Here is a 20419-nt window from a genome sequence, read left to right as displayed (position 1 = left end):
TTTACCCAAAAGTTTTCTCTCTATTCTTTTGTATGTCTCTGCTTCCATCTGAAGGACTTTTTAATAACATGTAATTGGGTTTTTTTTTTAAACGTTTGGAAAATCTTTATCTTTCTGAGTGTTTATCTGTTTGCATGAAATACAATAATTGACATATTTAAATTTAAATTTAGCATCTATTTGCATTATTTTTCTCTCTTTTTAGCTTTTTCTCTATTTTTTTTTTTTTTGCTTTCTTTTGTTTTTAACTAAGGAATTTTATTATAAGTTTTCCATTCTGTTGGTTTTTAATATTTATTTTTCTATTATTGTTCTTTTAGTTGTTGCTCTGGTGATTGAAGCAGACATCCTTGACTTATTAAAGTCAATGTAAATTAGCATTTGTATCATTTTGTATGTAATAATACTTAGATTACTTAACTCCATTAACTCCCTCCCAACATTTAAGCTATTTTTGTTGTACATTTTACTTTTACATATTTTTTGAACCCCTCAAGACCTTACCATTCTTTTTTTTTTTTTTTTTTTTTGAGATGGAGTCTCACTGTGTTGCCCAGGTTTGAGTGGAGCAGCCCAATCTTAGCTCACTGCAAGCTTCGCCTCCTGAGTTCAAGTGATTCTCCTCCCTTAGCCTCCCAAGTAGCTGGGATTACAGGTGCGCACTACCATGCCTGGCTAATTTTTTTGTATTTTTAGTAGACACTGGGTTTCACCATGTTGGCCAGACTGGACTTAAACTCTTGATCTCAGGTGATCCGCTCACCTCGGCCTCCCAGAGTGCTGGGGTTATAGGCATGAGCCACTGTGCCCAGCTAAAACCTTACCATTCTTGTTTCTTACAGTCATTATTCATGATTTAACCACAAATTTTCTCTTCAATCTTTCCTATGTCTCTTCTTCCAGCTGAAGGATTTTTTAAAAACCAACAAGCTGGATGTGGTGGCTCACACCTATAATCCCAGCACTTTGGGAGTTCAAGGTAGGAGAATCACTTGAGTCCAGGAGTTCAAGACCAGCCTGGGCAACATAATGAGACCCTATCTCTACACAAAGTAAAAAAAAATTAACTGGGGATGGTGATGCACCAGTGCACTCCAGCCTGAGTGACAGTGAAACCCTGTCTCAAAGAACAAAAAATTTAAAAAAGGTTAAAAACAAAATATTATCACTCCTAATACAATTAACAATGCATCTTAATGCATTTCCTGAAAATTCAGTTGTGGCTCATTTTCTCTGATAGTTTCCAAAAGAATGTGTTTTTATAACTTTTTTTCGCAGAGTAATATCCAAACAAGATTCTCACATTGTACTTTGTTTATACTTCTTGTAATGTGATTGCTCCAATCCTGTTTCCCTTTCTTGTGTGCCACTTATTTGTGGAAGAAGGTGGGTTATTTGTCATTAGAATTTGCAACATCCCGAATTTGGCTGATTGAGTCCTTTTGGTATCTTTTAATATAGTCTGTGTTTCTTTGTAATTCCTGTAAAATGGTAGTTACAACTAAAGGCTCGATTGACGATATATTCAGTTTTTGGCAAGAATACTTAATAATTGTTGCTGTATTGTTTCCTAATGCTCCTAATGCATCAATCAGGTGGCACACAACATCTGGTTGTTCAGATTGATTAGTGGATTTTCTACATAAATAATCATGTTATCTCTAAACATAGACAGTTTTATTTCTTTCTTCCAAATATGTTTTCCTTGTATTCCCGTCTTGTCTTACTGCATTGATTAAGACTTCTAGTACCATGTTGGAAAGCAGTGGTGAGAGAAGACATCCTTGCTTTGTTCCTGATATTGGTGGGAAAGCTTCCAGGTTCTTGCCATTAAGTATGATGTTAGCTGTAGGTTTTTTGTAGATAACCTTATTAAGTTGAGAAAATTTTCCTGTCTTTCTAGTTTGCTGAGAGTTTTTATTATGAATGGGTGGTGAATGTTGTTTTATGCTTTTTGGCATCTATTGATATAATCATGTGATTTTTCCTTCCTAATCTTGTTGATGTGCTGGATTACATTAAGTGATTTTCAAATGTTGAATCAGCCTTACCTACAGATGGGTTGCAGACAAACAACCCATTCTGTTTGCTTACGTACAAATGGCAAATGGGTTTTCTAGGAGTATTGTAGTGGAGAATTGTGAGACGCTCTATTACATAGTGCTGGTCTTGTCTTTTGTTTGATAAGCAAGATGTCTATAGTTAGACTCTTTGGGACATTTGTCACATTAGGACCCCCTTCCCCTCTGTTCTTGGGATATTCTGAACTTACCATTATGCTGCTTATCAGATTAACATTTCTGCATGTCGTTTTTTCCCCCATTACAGAATTTTTACTCATTTATTATAGAAATTTGGGGCAATACAGGAAAACATAAGAAACCCAAACAGGATAAATAAAAACATTTTATGAAATTTTTAAAAACAGGCAGAGATAAAGAGAGATTACTTTCAAAAGAGCAACAATAGGCCAGTACTTGATTGCACAACAGAAATGAAAGCACAAACCATGGAGCTTCAAAGGGCTGAAATTTGCCAAGAGCTGCCAATCTAGAAGTCTGTTCCCGATGAAAATATTTTTCCAGAGTGAAGGAGAAAAAAATGTTTTGAAGAAGACAAAATGCCTATTTAGTATAGGAAATAGGTTAAAAATCAGTAAGATAAATGCATATATTAAGTTAATTGGTACCAACAATGTTTTTTTTAAAAAAGAAAAGAGCAGTAAATTAAACATAGAGTAAGTACTAGTAAGGAAATAAAAAGAGCAGAAGTTAAGGAAATAAAAAACATTCATAAAATAGGATTATAAAAAAGCAAAAGTTGGTTATTCAAAAAATCTTACAGAACTGATGATTACCTGGCAAGTTTAATTAATAAAATGAGAGATGATACAAATAAGTAATGTTAGAAATGAAAATGAAACATCACTATAGATCCTATAGACATTAAAAAGATAGGAGGATATTTTGAATTACTTTATGCCAATTAATTTGGGAATTTAGATGAAACATACAAATTCCTAGAAAATGAAACTTAAGAAAATTAATACTAGATGAAATGATCTACTTGGATTTATACTTGTTAAGTAAATTGCTTTTTTATAAAACCTCGTCCAAAGGAAACTCCAGGCTCAGATGGTTTCACCATTGAATTATATCAGTTCTTGATGATACCAGTCATCAGGAGAACTAACACCAACCCTACACAGCTATTCCAGAGAGGAATAGTAGCTCTCTCCATCTCATTTTATTAGTTCAGAATAACCTTTTTTTTTTTAGATGAATTTCACTCTTGTTGCCCAGGCTGGAGTGCAATGGCGTGATCTCGGCCCACCATGACCTCCGCCTCCCAGGCTCAAGTGATTCTCATGCCTCAGCCTCCCAAGTAGCTGGGACTATAGGCGTGCGCCACCATGCCTGGCTAATTTTGTATTTTTAGTAGAGACAGTATTTCTCCATGTTGGTCAGGCTGGTCTCGAACTCCTAACCTCAGGTGATCCGCCTGCCCCAGCCTCCCAAAGTGCTGGGATTACAGGCATAAGCCACCACATCTAGCCAGTTCAGAATAATCTTTATACTAAATTCTAAGAAGAATAAGACAAAAGTGATTTTTACTCAGAAGCATAGAAGCAACTATTTTAAAGAAAAGATCAACAAACTAAAGACAGCAGTCTATAAAACCATGAAAAATTGGCTTTATTCTAAGAATGCAAGTTTTGTTTAATATGTAAAAATCAACCTATTTATAATGTCATAATAAAAAGAAATATGGTAGGATAAGCTTAATAGATGCATAAAATGAATTTGACAGAAATCAATGTCTATTTATGGTTAAAATCTTAGAGCAAATGAGGATTAGAAGGAAACTTCCTAATCTGATAAAGATGTTTACCCATAAAAGTCATACTTCATGAGCAAATGTTTAAAACCTTACTGTGCAGAATAAGACACACATACCCACTGTCTTTATCACCACTTCCATTTAACATGGAATCACAGTCCTGGCTAGTGCTAAAAGACAAGAAAAAGGGGAAAAAGAGGATTGGAAAGGAAGATGTCATTTTTAGTAAATAAATATGTGCATATACAATCCCTTCCAAAATTTGTTAATTATTCACTTTAATAAATGTATTTTATAAGACTGCTATATACACAGTCAGCTTACAAAAATCAGTTATATTTCTGTATACCAGTTATTACAATATCAGTTAAATATTAGTTAAAAGAGGAAAAATAGAAAAGATACTACCATAACAAAGCATCACAAGTAGATTACGTAGGAATAAATCTATGGAAAGAAGTTTTTGACCTTTATATTGAAAACTACAAAATACTATTGAGAGAAATTTTAAAGGACCTAAATAAAGGTAATTATTTTGGCAGACTCAGGGTTGTAAAAGTATCATTTCTCCATACGTCGGTTATATTTAGTTATGGTAGACACTAGCTACATGTGACCACTGAGTACTTGAAACGTGGCTACCCTGAATTGAGCCGTGCTGTGCATTGGAATTCAAAGACTACACTTGATCTTAGCCAAAAGGCCAAGAAGCGATGGAATTCAAAGGCTTAGTCTGGTAAAAAGAATGTCAGGTATCCCGATATTTAAATAGTGGTTGCTTCTTGAGTTGATAATTTTGGGGATATGTTAAGTTAAAATACATTAAAAAAAAATTTCACCTGTGAACTTATATTCCTATTGAACAACACTGGCTTATAGATTCAATGCCATATCAGGCAGAATCATAAAGGGTTGTATATGTTTGTGGAAATTAATAAGCTGATTCTAAAATGTACATGGATATGCAAAGGGCCAAGAAGAGCCAAGATACTCTTTCAGAAGGATGACATAAGAGAACATGCCCCACTGTAGGGTTTTTCAGTGTTGGCACCATTGACATTTTAGACTGGATAGTTCTTTTCAGGAAAAGGGTTGGGAAGACCGTCCCATGCATTGTAGGATATTCAGCAGCAGCCCTGGCCTTTACCCACTAGATGTCAGTAGCAGCTCCCATTTGTGAAAACCAAAAATTTTCTCAAGGTGTTGCTCCTGCGGTGCGGAATCGCTCCTGGTTGAGAACTATCTCTATTGGATATCAAGTCTTAGTATAAAGCAACAGTAATTAAAAGTGAGATATCGAGACAATGAGAAACAGATCAGTGGAACAGATAGAAAAAACCAGAAGCAGACCCTCACATGCATAGACAATGATTCTATCATATTTATTGCAGTGGACTATCCATATGTTAAATAAGTTTAACCTCGCAACACCACACGCAAAAGTCAGTTGTGGTGGATTTTTGACACAAATGTGAGTGGCAATATGATAAAACTTCTAGAAAAAAATGTAAGAGCTTTTCTTCATGCTCTTGATAGCATGGAATGATCCTTTAAAGAGACACAAGAAACCCTAAGATGAAAGAAACGCTAATAAGAAAAGAAAGTGGAAATGTACGACAATTAGGAATTCTTATTGATCAGAAGACATTGTGAAAAAAAAGGAAGCCGTAAAGTGGATGAAATTATTTCTAATACATTTGTAACAGAGCTTTTCTTTCCAGAAAATGCAAATAATTTATTGAAAATCAGTTGGAAAAAAGACAGACATTCCAGTAGAGATATTCAAGACATTTGAACCAGTACTTCACAAAAACAGAGATACAGATGGCCAGAAAACATATGAACTCAGCTTGCTTACATCACAGGCGATGCAAGGCAAAACAATGCAAAAGTGGTGAAAACTAGCAACTCTAAGTGTTGTTGAAGATAACCAACCAAAACTCTGGTATGATATGAATGAAAGTGTGGCAAAATGACTTTGGCAATCAGATTGCTAATATCTGCTAAGGTTGAATGTATTCGTATCCCATGACCCAGCATTTCCGTATTTAGGTAGATCCTAGAAAATGTGTGTTCTTGTGCATCAAGAGACAGGTACAGCCAGGCACGGTGGCTCATGCCTGTAATCCTAGCACTTTGAGAGGATTGCTTGAGTCCAGGAGTTTGAGAACAGCCTGGGCAACAAAGTGAGAGCCTGTCTCTACAAAAAAAAAAAAAAAAAAGCTAGGGGCAGCAACATGTGCCTGTAGTCTCAGCTACTCAGGAGGCTGAGACAAGAGGATCCCTTGAGCCTGGAAGGTTGAGGCTGCAGTGAGCTGTGCTTATGCCACTGCACTCCAGCCTGAGTGATGGAGCGAGACCCTATCTCAAGCCAGGAAAAAAAAAAAAAAAGGAGGTGGGGGAGAGAGAGATGAGTACTGTAGCACTCAGGGCAGCAGTATTTTTTAAGAAACCCAAAGTAGGGGGTTAAAATTGTTCACTAGTAGTATATTCATACAATGTGGCCATAAAGATGTATCTGTGGTTACACGTAAGTACCACGCACTCTACTGGGCCACTGGAGCTCCAGTGACATAGAACAGCATGAATGAATCTCGCAAACATGGAATTCAGTGAAAGAAGCCAGACACAAAAGAATATATGTCACAGTAGCATTTTATATAATTTCCTTAAACAGGCAAAACTAAACTCTGGCGTTCAAAGAGATAGCTGCATTGTTTTACAATAGCTAAAACCTGGAAATAATCCAAATGTCTAGGGAATGATTGAATACCTTGTTGTGTATTCATGCAACCCAATACTAGATAATGAAAATGAGCAAACCTAAACATGCAGCAACATGGGTGAATTTTTTTTCATGTGTTTATAGTGTGGAGTGATAGATGCCAGACACAACATAACGTATGATTCCACTGACATAAATTCCAAACACAGGCAAGAACTAGACTATCATATTAAAGTCAGAATATTGGGTATCAGTCAGGTACAGGGAGTGGATAGTGACTGGGAGGAGCAGAATGGTGTCTGGGTGATGAGCATTTTGTGATAATCCCTGGAGTTATACATTTGTGTTTTGTGTACATTTCTCTTTGTGTGTTTCATTTCACAGTTTTAAAAGATTTAGCAAAGTGAGAGCCTGTTCTGGTTCGTACTGTTGCAATGACAGGTGAGCCCCAAAACTGGGGCTTAGCATGGGAGGGTTTTTGGCTTCATCCAGGAAAGAATTAAAGGGCAAGCCCGTGGCATTAGATGGGAATCTTTTATTGAAAGGTATAGCTCCTTGTCTTATGCTAATGAACAAGAAGGCTATCTTGGGATCACCCTAGTGGCCATCTGCTGGTTCCTGCTGGTGTCTTCACTTCATCCTGTCTGGACCTGTTTTGGTCAGCAGGGTTGTAACCAGAAAACAAGTCCTGCCAGTCTCCCACCTCACTACTGCTTGGGTTCACACCCCAGCTTTGCTGCTCTCCAGCTGTGTAACTTCAGGCAATTTACTTAACAGCTGTCAGCCTCACCTTCGTATCTGTAAAGTGAGGATAATAATCCAATCTATTTTGTGAGATTTGTTGTAAAGATTAGACAAATATTGGAATCTTTGCCAAGCTACAAAGTACTTTATAACAACAGCTGGCACATAGTAAGGGCTGAGTAATTACAAACTCCTGCTATTATTTTTATGGTTACCGTTGCCAGTTTATTTGTTCAGATGAATTGTAAACTCTCATTGGAATTACATTATATTTATAAATCTATCATGGCTCTCCATGTAGATGAGTTTTTGTTTAGGTCTCTTAGAAAAGTTTATTTTATTCACTGTCCTGCATGCTATTTCATAATTTAATCATTAGGCATATATATATATATATATATATATATATATATTTTTTTTTTTTTTTTTTGGAGACACAGTCTTGCTCTGTCACCCAGGCTGGAGTGTGTTGGTGCAATCATGGCTCACTGCAACCTCTGCCTCCCAAGCTCAAGCAATCCTCCTGCTTCAGCTATCCCCGGCTATTGTATTTTTTTGTAGTGATGGGGTCTCTTTATGTTGCCCAGGCTGGTCTCGAATTCCTGGCCTCAAGTAATCCTCCAATCTTGGCTTTCCAATGTGCTGGGATTACAGGCATGAGCCACTGCACCCAGCTGAATCAGTAGCCATTTTATAGATGCATTTTATAATTATAAGTAGAATATGCTTTCTCTTGAATTTTGTAATTGCTGATTGCTGGCATATAATAGCTAATACTTGGTATGATACACTGCTGCCAAGCTTGGTTCTAGATTCCACATGCTAAATGCTACATTCAGGCAGAAACTAAGAACAGAGAGGTAACGATATCTAGTACATGGGTTGGGATTCATTCTGGCCCCAGTGTCCATATTTAACTCACTACTGTATGCTTGGAAAGCTGTTGGTTTTTATATTTTTATTTGGTAACTGGCCTAGTCTCATTTTTAGTTGATTCTCTTAGGTTTCCAAGAAGCCAGTTATATTATTTACAGTTAATTATTTTTTGTATATCCTCCGGTAATTCTTATCCTGGCCTTGTTGCTTTGATCATAACTTGTAGAAAGGTGTTTTTTAAGAAAGACTAGAAATTCTTCTGTTTGTCCAGCTAAGTAGAAATGCATTTATTTATTTGTTTATTTGAGACAGAGTCTCACTGTGTTGCCCAGGCTAGAGTGTAGTGGCACAATCTTGGCTCATTGCAATCTCCATCTCCTGGGTTCAAGCAATTCTCTTGCCTCAGCCTCCCAAGCAGCTGGGATTACGGGTGCCTGCCACCATGCCCAGTTAATTTTTGTATTTTTTAGTAGAGATGGGGTTTCACCATGTTGGCCAGTCTGGCCTTGAACTCCTGACCTCAAGTGAGCCACCCACCTTGGCCTCTCAAAGTGCTGGGATTACAGGCGTGAGCCACCACTCCCAGCCCCTCTATTTATTTAGCCACTAAGAATAGTGTTAACTATTGACTGGAGAATGTTGTGGATTTTTTTTTTTTTTTTTTTGGATGTTAAGGACGTGTTTTTTTAATTACTGAATTTACCAAATGGCATTTGATTTGCTCATTCTGTTTTGTTTTAAAAGCAGGGATGGCTTTTAAACTATATCAAATACCTTTGGGTATCTATGAAGATGATTGTGTGGTTTTTCTGTGTTGAACTACTAGTATAATGAATTGTATTACTGTATAGCCTAATACTGAATTGTTTTTGCATTCCCAGAATTTTTAACAGAATGCTGAATTTTACTTGCTAAAATTTCTCTAATATTTTTACATATATAAGTATGAGTGAGATTGGTCTGCAGTTTTCTACTATTTTTGTTAGCTTTTGGCATTGGAAGAATTATAAGCATGTAGAGGGAATCTGGAAGATTTCTGTTTTTCCTTGCATGATATACTGCATTTTAGAAGGAACTTTTGAGTACATACGAGTAAATATGCTTGGAAAACATGAATTTCTGGTGTGGCTGCCTAATATTCCTTATTAACAATCTCTTAGTTTTCTTCAATGAAGATTTCAAGTGTTTCTTCTTTTTTTTATAAATGTTTGAAGTTTTCAAACACAGACTAAAGTAATAAAATTGGTATCATTTTGTGCATCCCTTTCATTTTGCTTTTTTTTTTTTTTTCTTGAGTATTTTGAGCATTGCTACTTAAGGTGTGGTTTGAGGGTTGGTAGCCTGGATATTACCTGGGCATTTGCTACAGATGCATGTAATCATGTGCATAGAACCACATACATCCCATCACCTTTGCCATAGTCTGTTGGTTATAGGCAAGTCACAGGATCTGCACCTACCCAAGGGGTAGGTCTCACTTTAGATTTTAAGCCATTCTTATTATTATTTTTGTGTGTTTGTTTGTTTATTTGTTTATTTATTTATTTATTTATTTATTTATTTATTTTGAGACAGAGTCTTGCTCTGTCTCAGTGCAGTGGCTGTGATCTCAGCTCACTGCAGCCTCCACCTCACAGGCTCAAATGATTCTCCTGCCTCAGCCTCCCAAGTAGCTGGGATTACAGGTGTGCGTTGCCACGTTTGGCTCATTTTTGTGTTTTAGTAGAGATGGGGTTTCACCATGTTGGCCAGGCTGGTCTCAAACTCCTTACCTCCCAAAGTGCTGGGATTACAGGCATGAGCCACCATGCCCGGCCTTAAGCCATTATTAATAATATTGTCCTGAGATTTTTTAATGTCTTTGAATTTTTAATCATTTGTTTTGGGTTCTAAAAGGGAGCTACAAAGTCAGGGTGTAAGCTTTTTAAAGGCTTTAATGCCTGTTGTCTAATTACATTTTCAGAAATCTAGCTTGGCACAATGGTGTTCGCCTATAATCCCAGCCCTTTGGAAGCCACAGGCGTGAGCGCCACTTAAGGCCAAGAGTTCGAGACCAGCCTGAATAACATAGCACAACCCCATCTCTAAGAAATTTTTCAAGCTTAGCCAGGCATGATGACGTGTGCCTATAGTCCCAGCTACTTGGGAAGCTGAGGCAGGAGGATCACTTGAGTCCAGGGGATTGAGGCTGTGGTGACTTAAGATTGCACCACTGTACTCCAGCCTGGAGCACAGAGTGAGACCCTGTCTCTAAAAAAATAAAGAAGAAAAGAAAGAAAGCCAGTCCCTCTTGTGGTTATATGGCACACAAATGGCAACATTGACAATCCATCCATGTGCCTTTTCTGCCAGTAAGAAATGCCAAGAGATCATTAAATAATGAGGGAGTAGGAAAGAAGACAGGACTTATTAACAATTCGTGTCACTAACAACTTGGGTGATTATTACCTGAAGGCCTAGAGGATATTTGAATTAATTTTTTGTAGCCCAACACTGTTTGGTCAGTTTACCATTCCTTACTAAATGTAGTTCAGTGTGTCTGTGTCAAGAAACCTTTGGGTGCCTGGCATAGCCTTAAATGCTATGGGGGAGAGAATATATATGTCAGTATCAGTTGTGCCTTCCATAAGGCATGTTAGAATCATAGTGTTTATTTTTGTTTCATCTTTCCTCAAAATACAGCTTCAGTTTACAAGTTCATGATGAGTTTTGCCCGTCCTGGGTTCCCTGGGTTGAAGAAGCTTGAGAAACCCTCTAGGTTAAAAGATGATGTCCGCCAAGATAACAACGAAGTTGGCTTTTCCTTTGTTTTAGCAACAACGAACTGTCTACAGACTGACGCTTGTGAAAGCATGGAACGTGGACGAGCTCCAGGCCTACGCGCAGCTCGTGTTTCTGGGGAATCCTGACTTCATTGAAGTGAAGGTAAGCCCCTGCTCGCTCTGGTGGCCGTGGTGGAGTGACAAAGAATCGTGGTGCTTCATTGGCCATGATGGAGTTAACACCTTGTAAAACTCTAGAGGTCCCAGGAATTTTATTGATGTATTCATTTCATGGTCGATATTCATCAAGAACCTGGCATTGTTCTAGGCCTTAGGGATAATAGCCGTCAAGAAGACCAAGCTCTTGCTCTTATAAAGCTAGTGCTTTAGTGGGAGGATGGACAGTTGACACAAAATGAGTCATTAAAAACCATGTAGTGACATGAATATGCTGAGAAATAAAATAGTGTGGTGGTGAGTAATTGGTTGGCTTTTACATAAACTTTTATTTCAGACATATACGGAAGTAGAGAGATTGATCTAATGAACCCCCATCCACCCATCACTCACCTTCAAAAATGATCAACTCAGGATCCAGAGTTGTTTCAATTATACCTATACCCATTTTCTGTGCTCTTAGCCCAGATTATTTTAAAGCAAACTACCAAAATTAAATCATTTACCCACAATTATTTCAGCATATATTCCTAAAAGATACCTGCTCTTATTTTATTTACTTTATTTTATTTTAGTTATGCTATGTTATGTGTTGTGTTGTGTTATGTGTTGTGTTATGTTATGTTATGTTATGTTATGTTATGTTATGTTATGTTATGTTATTTTGAGACAGGGACTTGCTCTGTCACCCAGACTGGAGTACAGTGCTGTGATTGTAGCTCACTGCGCCTCCAACTCTTGGGCTCCAGCAATCCTCCTGCCTCAGCCTCCTGAGTAGCTGGGACTAGAGGTGCACACCACTGTGCCTGGCTCTTTTTTTATTTTTTTGTAAAGAGAAGGTCTCACTGTTTTGCCCAGTCTGGTCTCAAACTCCTGGCCTCAAGCGACCCTCCTGCCTCGGCCTCTCAAAGTGCTGGGATTATAGGTGTGAGCCACTGTGCCCGGCTGATGTGTGTTCTTTTGAAACAGTTATTCAGAGTGCTGGGCTCATACCCAAAAATTTTCGACTAAAATATTTAATTTCCTCTTCCATGGGTTTTTTTAATCCTCTTAGAAATCACTTTGCTATAGAAAATGGATCATGCATCTTGGCTGATGCCCTATGTTTGTATTTTAGATTCTGTTGATTGCATGTTCCTGTGCTTCCTGTATTTCCTGTGGATCGATGCCTATAGTTAGATCAAGAGAAGATTCATTACATTCAGGAGTACATGTGTGTGTGGGTTTGTTTTATATTTCAGGAATATTTCACTGGTGGTCTTGTATACTCCAATCAGGAGTCATATAATGTCTGCTTGCCTCTCATATTTTTGTAAGTGTTTCTTTGGGGTAGATTCCTATGAGTGTAATCCTGGGTCAAAGGGTAAATGCATATATTATTTTACTAGATATGGGGGTTGACTGTTTTAGAGAAGCTTTTCTGAGATGACATTTTATTTTATTTTATTTTATTGTTTTTTGAGATGGAGTCTTGCTCTGTCACCCAGGCTGGAGTGCAGTGGCACAATCTTGGCTCACTGCAACCTCTGCCTCCTGGGTTCAAGCGATTCTCCTCCCTCAGCCTCCCAAGTAGGTGGTGCTACAGCTGCCCACTACCACACCTGGCTAAGTTTTCTATTTTTAGTAGACACGGGGTTTCACCATGTTGGCCAGGCTGGTCTCGAATTACTGACCTTGAGTTATCCACCCACCTCAACCTCCTGAAGTGCTGAGATTACAGGGATTAGTGCTGAGATTACAGGGATTAGAGCTACCGCGCTGGGCCTGAGATGGCATTTTAAAAACTGATATGTAAGTGGTCAGCAGAAGCCTGGGGTAAGGGCATTCCGGGCAGGTGGTGGTAGTCCTCGGAGGTCCTGTGCTATCCTAGTAGAGCAGCTAAGGTTGGCAGTGGCACAGGATGAATCAGAGCAGTGGGCCGGGGCAGCTTTTAGGAGGCCTTTCAAGCAAAGATAGGGGATTGGCTTTTAAACTAAGTTTGATGGTAAGCTTTTTGAATATAGGTGCACCGGGAAAGGGTGTGAAGCTGGGAAGAGATGCAATCTGATTTGTGATTTTAAAAGATCACCCCACTGTTGCAGCATGGCTTGGTTATAGAGGGCAGTAGAGTAGGCAGAACAGTCACGAACTTAGTGGTTAGTCCAAGCAAGAGATGGTTTGGGAAAGGTCAGTGGGACTAGGGCTGGAGAAGAGTGGGTACATTTAGGATTCGTTTTGGAAGTAGAACAAATGAAACTTTTTGCTAGATTATAGGTATGAGCTGAAAGAAAAAAGAATCAAGAATAGCACTTGGGTTTTTGGCTTAAGCCATTGCGTGGATGGTGAAACTGTTTGCTGAGATACAGGAAACCAGGAGGGAAAAGGGGACATATTTGAGGAGCAATTTTGAGCTCCCTGTTGGCCACGTTAAATTTGAGGTATCTGTTAAATATCCGAGTAAAAGTTTAAATAGATCTTAGGTTTTATAAGCTCAAAATTTCAGGGATAAGATAGGACTAGAAATAACGATTGGAAGTAATGGCTTTTTTGCGCAACTAAGAGTCCACAAGACAAGAGAAGTGATGAGAAAATATACCCTGTCTGGGAAAGCCAGCTCTGCTCATTTCCATTTATGGCTTTGAAACTGAACACTCTCTGTGTCATATCAGAGGTTTATTTATTTATTTATTTTTTTATTATACTTTAAGTTCTAGGGTACATGTGCATAACGTGCAGGTTTGTTACATATGTATACTTGTGCCATGTTGGTGTGCTGCGCCCATCAACTCGTCAGCACCCATCAATTCTTCATTTATATCATGTATAACTACCAATGCAATCCCTCCCCCCTCCCCCCTCCCCATGATAGGCCCCAGTGTGTGATGTTCCCCTTCCCGAGTCCAAGTGATCTCATTTTTCAGTTCCCACCTATGAGTGAGAACATGCGGTGTTTGGTTTTCTGTTCTTGTGATAGTTTGCTAAGAATGATGGTTTCCAGCTGCATCCATGTCCCTACAAAGGACGCAAACTCATCCTTTTTTATGGCTGCATAGTATTCCATGGTGTATATGTGCCACATTTTCTTAATCCAGTGTGTCACAGGTGGACATTTGGGTTGATTCCAAGTCTTTGCTATTGTGAATAGCGCCACAATAAACATCCGTGTGCATGTGTCTTTGTAGTAGAATAATTTATAATTCTTTGGCTATATACCCAGTAGTGGGATGGCTGGGTCATATGGTACATCTAGTTCTAGATCCTTGAGGAATCGCCATACTGTTTTCCATAATGGTTGAACTAGTTTACAATCCCACCAACAGTGTAAAAGTGTTCCTATTTCTCCACATCCTCTCCAACACCTGTGGTTTCCTGACTTTTTAATGATTGCCATTCTAACTGGTGTGAGATGGTATCTCATTGTGGTTTTGATTTGCATTTCTCTGATGGCCAGTGATGATGAGCATTTTTTCATGTGTCTGTTGGCTGTATGAATGTCTTCTTTTGAGAAATGTCTGTTCATATCCTTTCCCCACTTTTTGATGGGGTTGTTTGTTTTTTTCTTGTATATTTGTTTGAGTTCTTTGTAGATTCTGGATACTAGCCCTTTGTCAGATGAGTAGATTGCAAAAATTTTCTGCCATTCTGTAGGTTGCCTGTCCACTCTGGTGGTAGTTTCTTTTGCTGTGCAGAAGCTCTTTAGTTTAATTAGATCCCATTTGTCAATTTTGGCTTTTGCTGCCGTTGCTTTTGGTGTTTTAGACATGAAGTCCTTGCCCATGCCTATGTCCTGAATGGTACTACCTAGATTTTCTTCTAGGGTTTTTATGGTATTAGGTCTAACATTTAAGTCTCTAATCCATCTTGAATTAATCTTAGTATAAGGAGTAAGGAAAGGATCCAGTTTCAGCTTTCTACTTATGGCTAGCCAATTTTCCCAGCACCATTTATTAAATAGGGAATCCTTTCCCCATTTCTTGTTTCTCTCAGGTTTGTCAAAGATCAGATGGCTGTAGATGTGCGGTATTATTTCTGAGGACTCTGTTCTGTTCCATTGGTCTATATCTCTGTTTTGGTACCAGTACCATGCTGTTTTGGTTACTGTAGCCTTGTAGTATAGTTTGAAGTCAGGTAGCATGACGCCTCCAGCTTTGTCCTTTTGACTTAGGATTGTCTTGGCAATGCGGGCTCTTTTTTGGTTCCATATGAACTTTAAAGCAGTTTTTTCCAATTCTGTGAAGAAACTCATTGGTAGCTTGATGGGGATGGCATTGAATCTATAAATGACCTTGGGCAGTATGGCCATTTTCACGATATTGATTCTTCCTATCCATGAGCATGGTATGTTCTTCCATTTGTTTGTGTCCTCTTTTATTTCACTGAGCAGTGGTTTGTAGTTCTCCTTGAAGAGGTCCTTGACATCCCTTGTAAGTTGGATTCCTAGGTATTTTATTCTCTTTGAAGCAATTGTGAATGGAAGTTGATTCCTGATTTGGCTCTCTGTTTGTCTGTTACTGGTGTATAAGAATGCTTGTGATTTTTGCACATTAATTTTGTATCCTGAGACTTTGCTGAAGTTGCTTATCAGCTTAAGGAGATTTTGGGCTGAGACAATGGGGTTTTCTAAATATACAATCATGTCATCTGCAAACAGGGACAATTTGACTTTGTCTTTTCCTAACTGAATACCCTTGATTTCTTTCTCTTGCCTGATTGCCCTAGCCAGAACTTCCAACACTATGTTGAATAGGAGTGGTGAGAGAGGGCATCCCTGTCTTGTGCCAGTTTTCAAAGGGAATTTTTCCCGTTTTTGCCCATTCAGTATGATATTGGCTGTGGGTTTGTCATAAATAGCTCTTATTATTTTGAGGTACGTTCCATCAATACCGAATGTATTGAGCGTTTTTAGCATGAAGGGCTGTTGAATTTTGTCAAAAGCCTTTTCTGCATCTATTGAGATAATCATGTGGTTCTTGTCTTTGGTTCTGTTTATATGCTGGATTACGTTTATTGATTTGTGAATGTTGAACCAGCCTTGCATCCCAGGGATGAAGCCCACTTGATCATGGTGGATAAGCTTTTTGATGTGCTGCTGAATGCGGTTTGCCAGTATTTTATTGAGGATTTTTGCATCGATGTTCATCAGGGATATTGGTCTAAAATTCTCTTTTTTTGTTGTGTCTCTGCCATGCTTTGGTATCAGGATGATGTTGGCCTCATAAAATGAGTTAGGGAGGATTCCCTCTTTTTCTATTGATTGGAATAGTTTCAGAAGGAATGGTACCAGCTCCTCCTTGTACCTCTGGTAGAATTCAGCTGTGAATCCATCTGGTCCCGGACGTTTTTGGTGGGTAGGCTATTAATTATTGCCTCAATTTCAGAGCCTGCTATTGGTCTATTCAGGGATTCAACTTCTTCCTGGTTTAGTCTTGGGAGAGTGTAAGTGTCCAGGAAATTATCCATTTCTTCTAGATTTTCTAGTTGATTTGCATAGAGGTGTTTATAGTATTCTCTGATGGTAGTTTGTATTTCTGTGGGGTTGGTGGTGATATCCCCTTTATCATTTTTTATTGGGTCTATTTGATTCCTCTCTCTTTTCTTCGTTATTAGTCTTGCTAGTGGTCTGTCAATTTTGTTGATCTTTTCAAAAAACCAACTCCTGGATTCATTGATTTTTTTGGAGGGTTTTTTGTGTCTCTATCTCCTTCAGTTCTGCTCTGATCTTAGTTATTTCTTACCTTCTGCTAGCTTTTGAATGTGTTTGCTCTTGCCTCTCTAGTTCTTTTAATTGTGATGTTAGAGTGTCAATTTTAGATCTTTCCTGCTTTCTCTTGTGGGCATTTAGTGCTATAAATTTCCCTCTACACACTGCTTTAAATGTGTCCCAGAGATTCTGGTATGTTGTATCTTTGTTCTCATTGGTTTCAAAGAACATCTTTATTTCTGCTTTCATTTCGTTATGTACCCAGTAGTCATTCAGGAGCAGGTTGTTCAGTTTCCATGTAGTTGAGCGGTTTTGATTGAGTTTCTTAGTCCTGAGTTCTAGTTTGATTGCACTGTGGTCTGAGAGACAGTTTGTTATAATTTCTGTTCTTTTACATTTGCCGAGGAGGGCTTTACTTCCAATTATGTGGTCAATTTTGGAATAAGTGCGATGTGGTGCTGAGAAGAATGTATATTCTGTTGATTTGGGGTGGAGAGTTCTATAGATGTCTATTAGGTCCGCTTGGTGCAGAGATGAGTTCAATTCCTGGATATCCTTGTTAACTTTCTGTCTCGTTGATCTGACTAATGTTGACAGTGGAGTGTTGAAGTCTCCCATTATTATTGTATGGGAGTCTAAGTCTCTTTGTAAGTCTCTAAGGACTTGCTTTATGAATCTGGGTGCTCCTGTATTGGGTGCATATATATTTAGGATAGTTAGCTCTTCCTGTTGAATTGATCCCTTTACCATTATGTAATGGCCTTCTTTGTCTCTTTTGATCTTTGATGGTTTAAAGTCTGTTTTATCAGAGACTAGGATTGCAACCCCTGCTTTTTTTTGTTCTCCATTTGCTTGGTAGATCTTCCTCCATCCCTTTATTTTGAGCCTATGTATGTCTCTGCCTGTGAGATGGGTCTCCTGAATACAGCAGACTGATGGATCTTGACTCTTTGTCCAGTTTGCCAGTCTGTGTCTTTTAATTGGAGCATTTAGTCCATTGACATTTAAGGTTAATATTGTTATGTGTGAACTTGATCCTGTCATTATGATATTAACTGGTTATTTTGCTCGTTAGTTGATGCAGTTTCTTCCTAGCCTCGATGGTCTTTACATTTTGGCATGTTTTTGCAATGGCTGGTACCGGTTGTTCCTTTCCATGTTTAGGGCTTCCTTCAAGGTCTCTTGTAAGGCAGGCCTGGTAGTGACAAAATCTCTAAGCATTTGCTTATCTATAAAGAATTTTATTTCTCCTTCACTTATGAAACTTAGTTTGGCTGGATATGAAATTCTGGGTTTAAAATTATTTTCTTTAAGAACGTTGAATATTGGCTCCCACTCTCTTCTGGCTTGTAGAGTTTCTGCTGAGAGATCTGCTGTTAGTCTGATGGGCTTCCCTTTGTGGGTAACCCGACCTTTCTCTCTGTCTGCCCTTAATATTTTTTCCTCCATTTCAACTTTGGTGAATCTGGCAATTATGTGTCTTGGAGTTGCTCTTCTGGAGGAGTATCTTTGTGGCGTTCTCTGTATTTCCTGAATTTGAATGTTGGCCTGCCTGACTAGGTTGGGGAAGTTCTCCTGGATGATATCCTGAAGAGTGTTTTCCAACTTGGTTCCATTTTCCCCCTCACTTTCAGGCACCCCAATCAGACGTAGATTTGGTCTTTTTACATAATCCCATACTTCTTGCAGGCTTTGTTCATTTCTTTTTCTTCTTTTTTCTTTTGGTTTCTCTTCTCGCTTCATTTCATTCATTTGATCCTCAATCGCTGATACTCTTTCTTCCAGTTGATCGAGTCGGTTACTAAAGCTTGTGCATTTGTCACGTATTTCTCGTGTCATGGTTTTCATCTCTGTCATTTCGTTTATGACCTTCTCTGCAGTAATTAGTCTAGCTGTCAATTCTTCCACTCTTTTTTCAAGATTTTTAGTTTCTTTGCTCTGGGTACGTAATTCCTCCTTTAGCTCTGAGAAGTTTGATGGACTGAAGCCTTCTTCTCTCATTTCGTCAAAGTCATTCTCTGACCAGCTTTGATCCGTTGCTGGCGATGGGCTGCGCTCCTTTGCAGGGGGAGATGTGCTCTTATTTTTTGAATTTCCAGCTTTTCTGCCCTGCTTTTTCCCCATCTTTGTGGTTTTATCTGCCTCTGGTCCTTGATGATAGTGACGTACTGATGGGGTTTTGGTATAGGTGTCCTTCCTGTTTGATAGTTTTCCTTCTAACAGTCAGGAGCCTCAGCTGTAGGTCTGTTGGAGATTGCTTGAGGTCCACTCCAGACCCTGTTTGCCTGGGTATCAGCAGCAGAGGTTGCAGAAGATAGAATATTGCTGAACAGCGAGTGTACCTGTCTGATTCTTACTTTGGAAGCTTCCTCTCAGGGGTGTACTCCACCCTGTGAGGTGTGGGGTGTCAGACTGCCCCTAGTGGGGGATGTCTCCCAGTTAGGCTACTCAGGGGTCAGGGACCCACTTGAGCAGGCAGTCTGTCCCTTCTCAGATCTCAACCTCTGTGTTAGGAGATCCACTGCTCTCTTCAAAGCTGTCAGACGGAGTTGTTTGTGTCTGCAGAGGTTCTGCTGCTTTTTTGTTGTTGTTGTTTAGCTGTGCCCTGTCCTCAGAGGTGGAGTCTACAGAGACAGGCAGGTTTCCTTGAGCTGCTGTGAGCGCCACCCAGTTCAAGCTTCCCAGCGGCTTTGTTTACCTACTTAAGCCTCAGCAATGGCGGGCGCCCCTCCCCCAGTCTCGCTGCTGCCTTTCGGTTAGATCGCAGACTGCTATGTTAGCAATGAGGGAGGCTCCGTGGGTGTGGGACCCTCCCGGCCAGGTGTGGGATATATTCTCCTGGTGTGCCCGTTTGCTTGAAGCGCAGTATTGGGGTGGGAGTTACCTGATTTTCCAGGTGTTATGTGTCTTAGTTTCCCTGGCTAGGAAAAGGGATTCCCTTCCCCCTTGCACTTCCCAGGTGAGGCGATGCCTCGCCCTGCTTCAGCTCTCGCTGATCGGGCTGCAGCAGCTGACCAGCACCGATTGTCCGGCACTCCCTAGTGAGATGACCCCAGTACCTCAGTTGAAAATGCAGAAATCACCGGTCTCCTGTGTCGCTCGCGCTGGGAGTTGGAGACTGGAGCTGTTCCTATTTGGCCATCTTGCTCCGCCCCCCATATCAGAGGTTTTACAGCTGTCTTCTGGTGAGTTTAGCTTTTGGTGTTGCTCTACAGGGGTGGAGAGGTGGGAACAGATGAAATACTCGTGTCTGAGTATGTAACATTTTATCTGTGGTCAGGCTGAAGACACTCTTGAAATTGCTCTTAATTTCAAAAGACTACTCTTGGCAAGAGCTCTAATGATGCAAAGATACAAACTGCCCCTGAAAATATGTGTCAGCTTAAGCAAACCTTGCCAACATCAGAGATTAGTGGTGTTTCAATTTACGATTTAGCTATTAAAGAATGCTGCCTCAAATTATGTTGCAGTAAAACCTCTATTATAATAAGGCAGCTTGGCTGGATCTCCCCTTTTTTCATTTCCTTCCTTTCTTCCCTCCTGCCCCGCCTCTCCCCTCTCCTTTCTTCCTTTTGCAGTCACGTTTTTCTGTAAAGAACAGGTATTTTAAATCTG

General features: G+C 39.3%; 1 protein-coding gene across 2 annotated transcripts in view; it reads left to right on the top strand.

Annotated features, from left to right (window-relative positions):
* The window catches only part of LOC117072911 (S-adenosyl-L-methionine-dependent tRNA 4-demethylwyosine synthase TYW1), a 274209-nt gene that overhangs the window by 187900 nt on the left and 65890 nt on the right, over positions 1 to 20419 (top strand). For both annotated transcript variants that reach the window (XM_033193369.1, XM_033193368.1), the window contains exon 14: positions 11000 to 11110. In XM_033193369.1, the coding sequence (XP_033049260.1) occupies positions 11000 to 11110 (111 nt within the window). The remainder of the gene's footprint in view (positions 1 to 10999; positions 11111 to 20419) is intronic.

The sequence above is a fragment of the Trachypithecus francoisi genome, unplaced genomic scaffold, assembly GCF_009764315.1.
Source record: "Trachypithecus francoisi isolate TF-2019V2 unplaced genomic scaffold, Tfra_2.0 Lachesis_group4, whole genome shotgun sequence".
Lineage (NCBI taxonomy): Eukaryota > Metazoa > Chordata > Mammalia > Primates > Cercopithecidae > Trachypithecus > Trachypithecus francoisi.
This window is presented reverse-complemented; position numbering and strand designations above follow the sequence as displayed.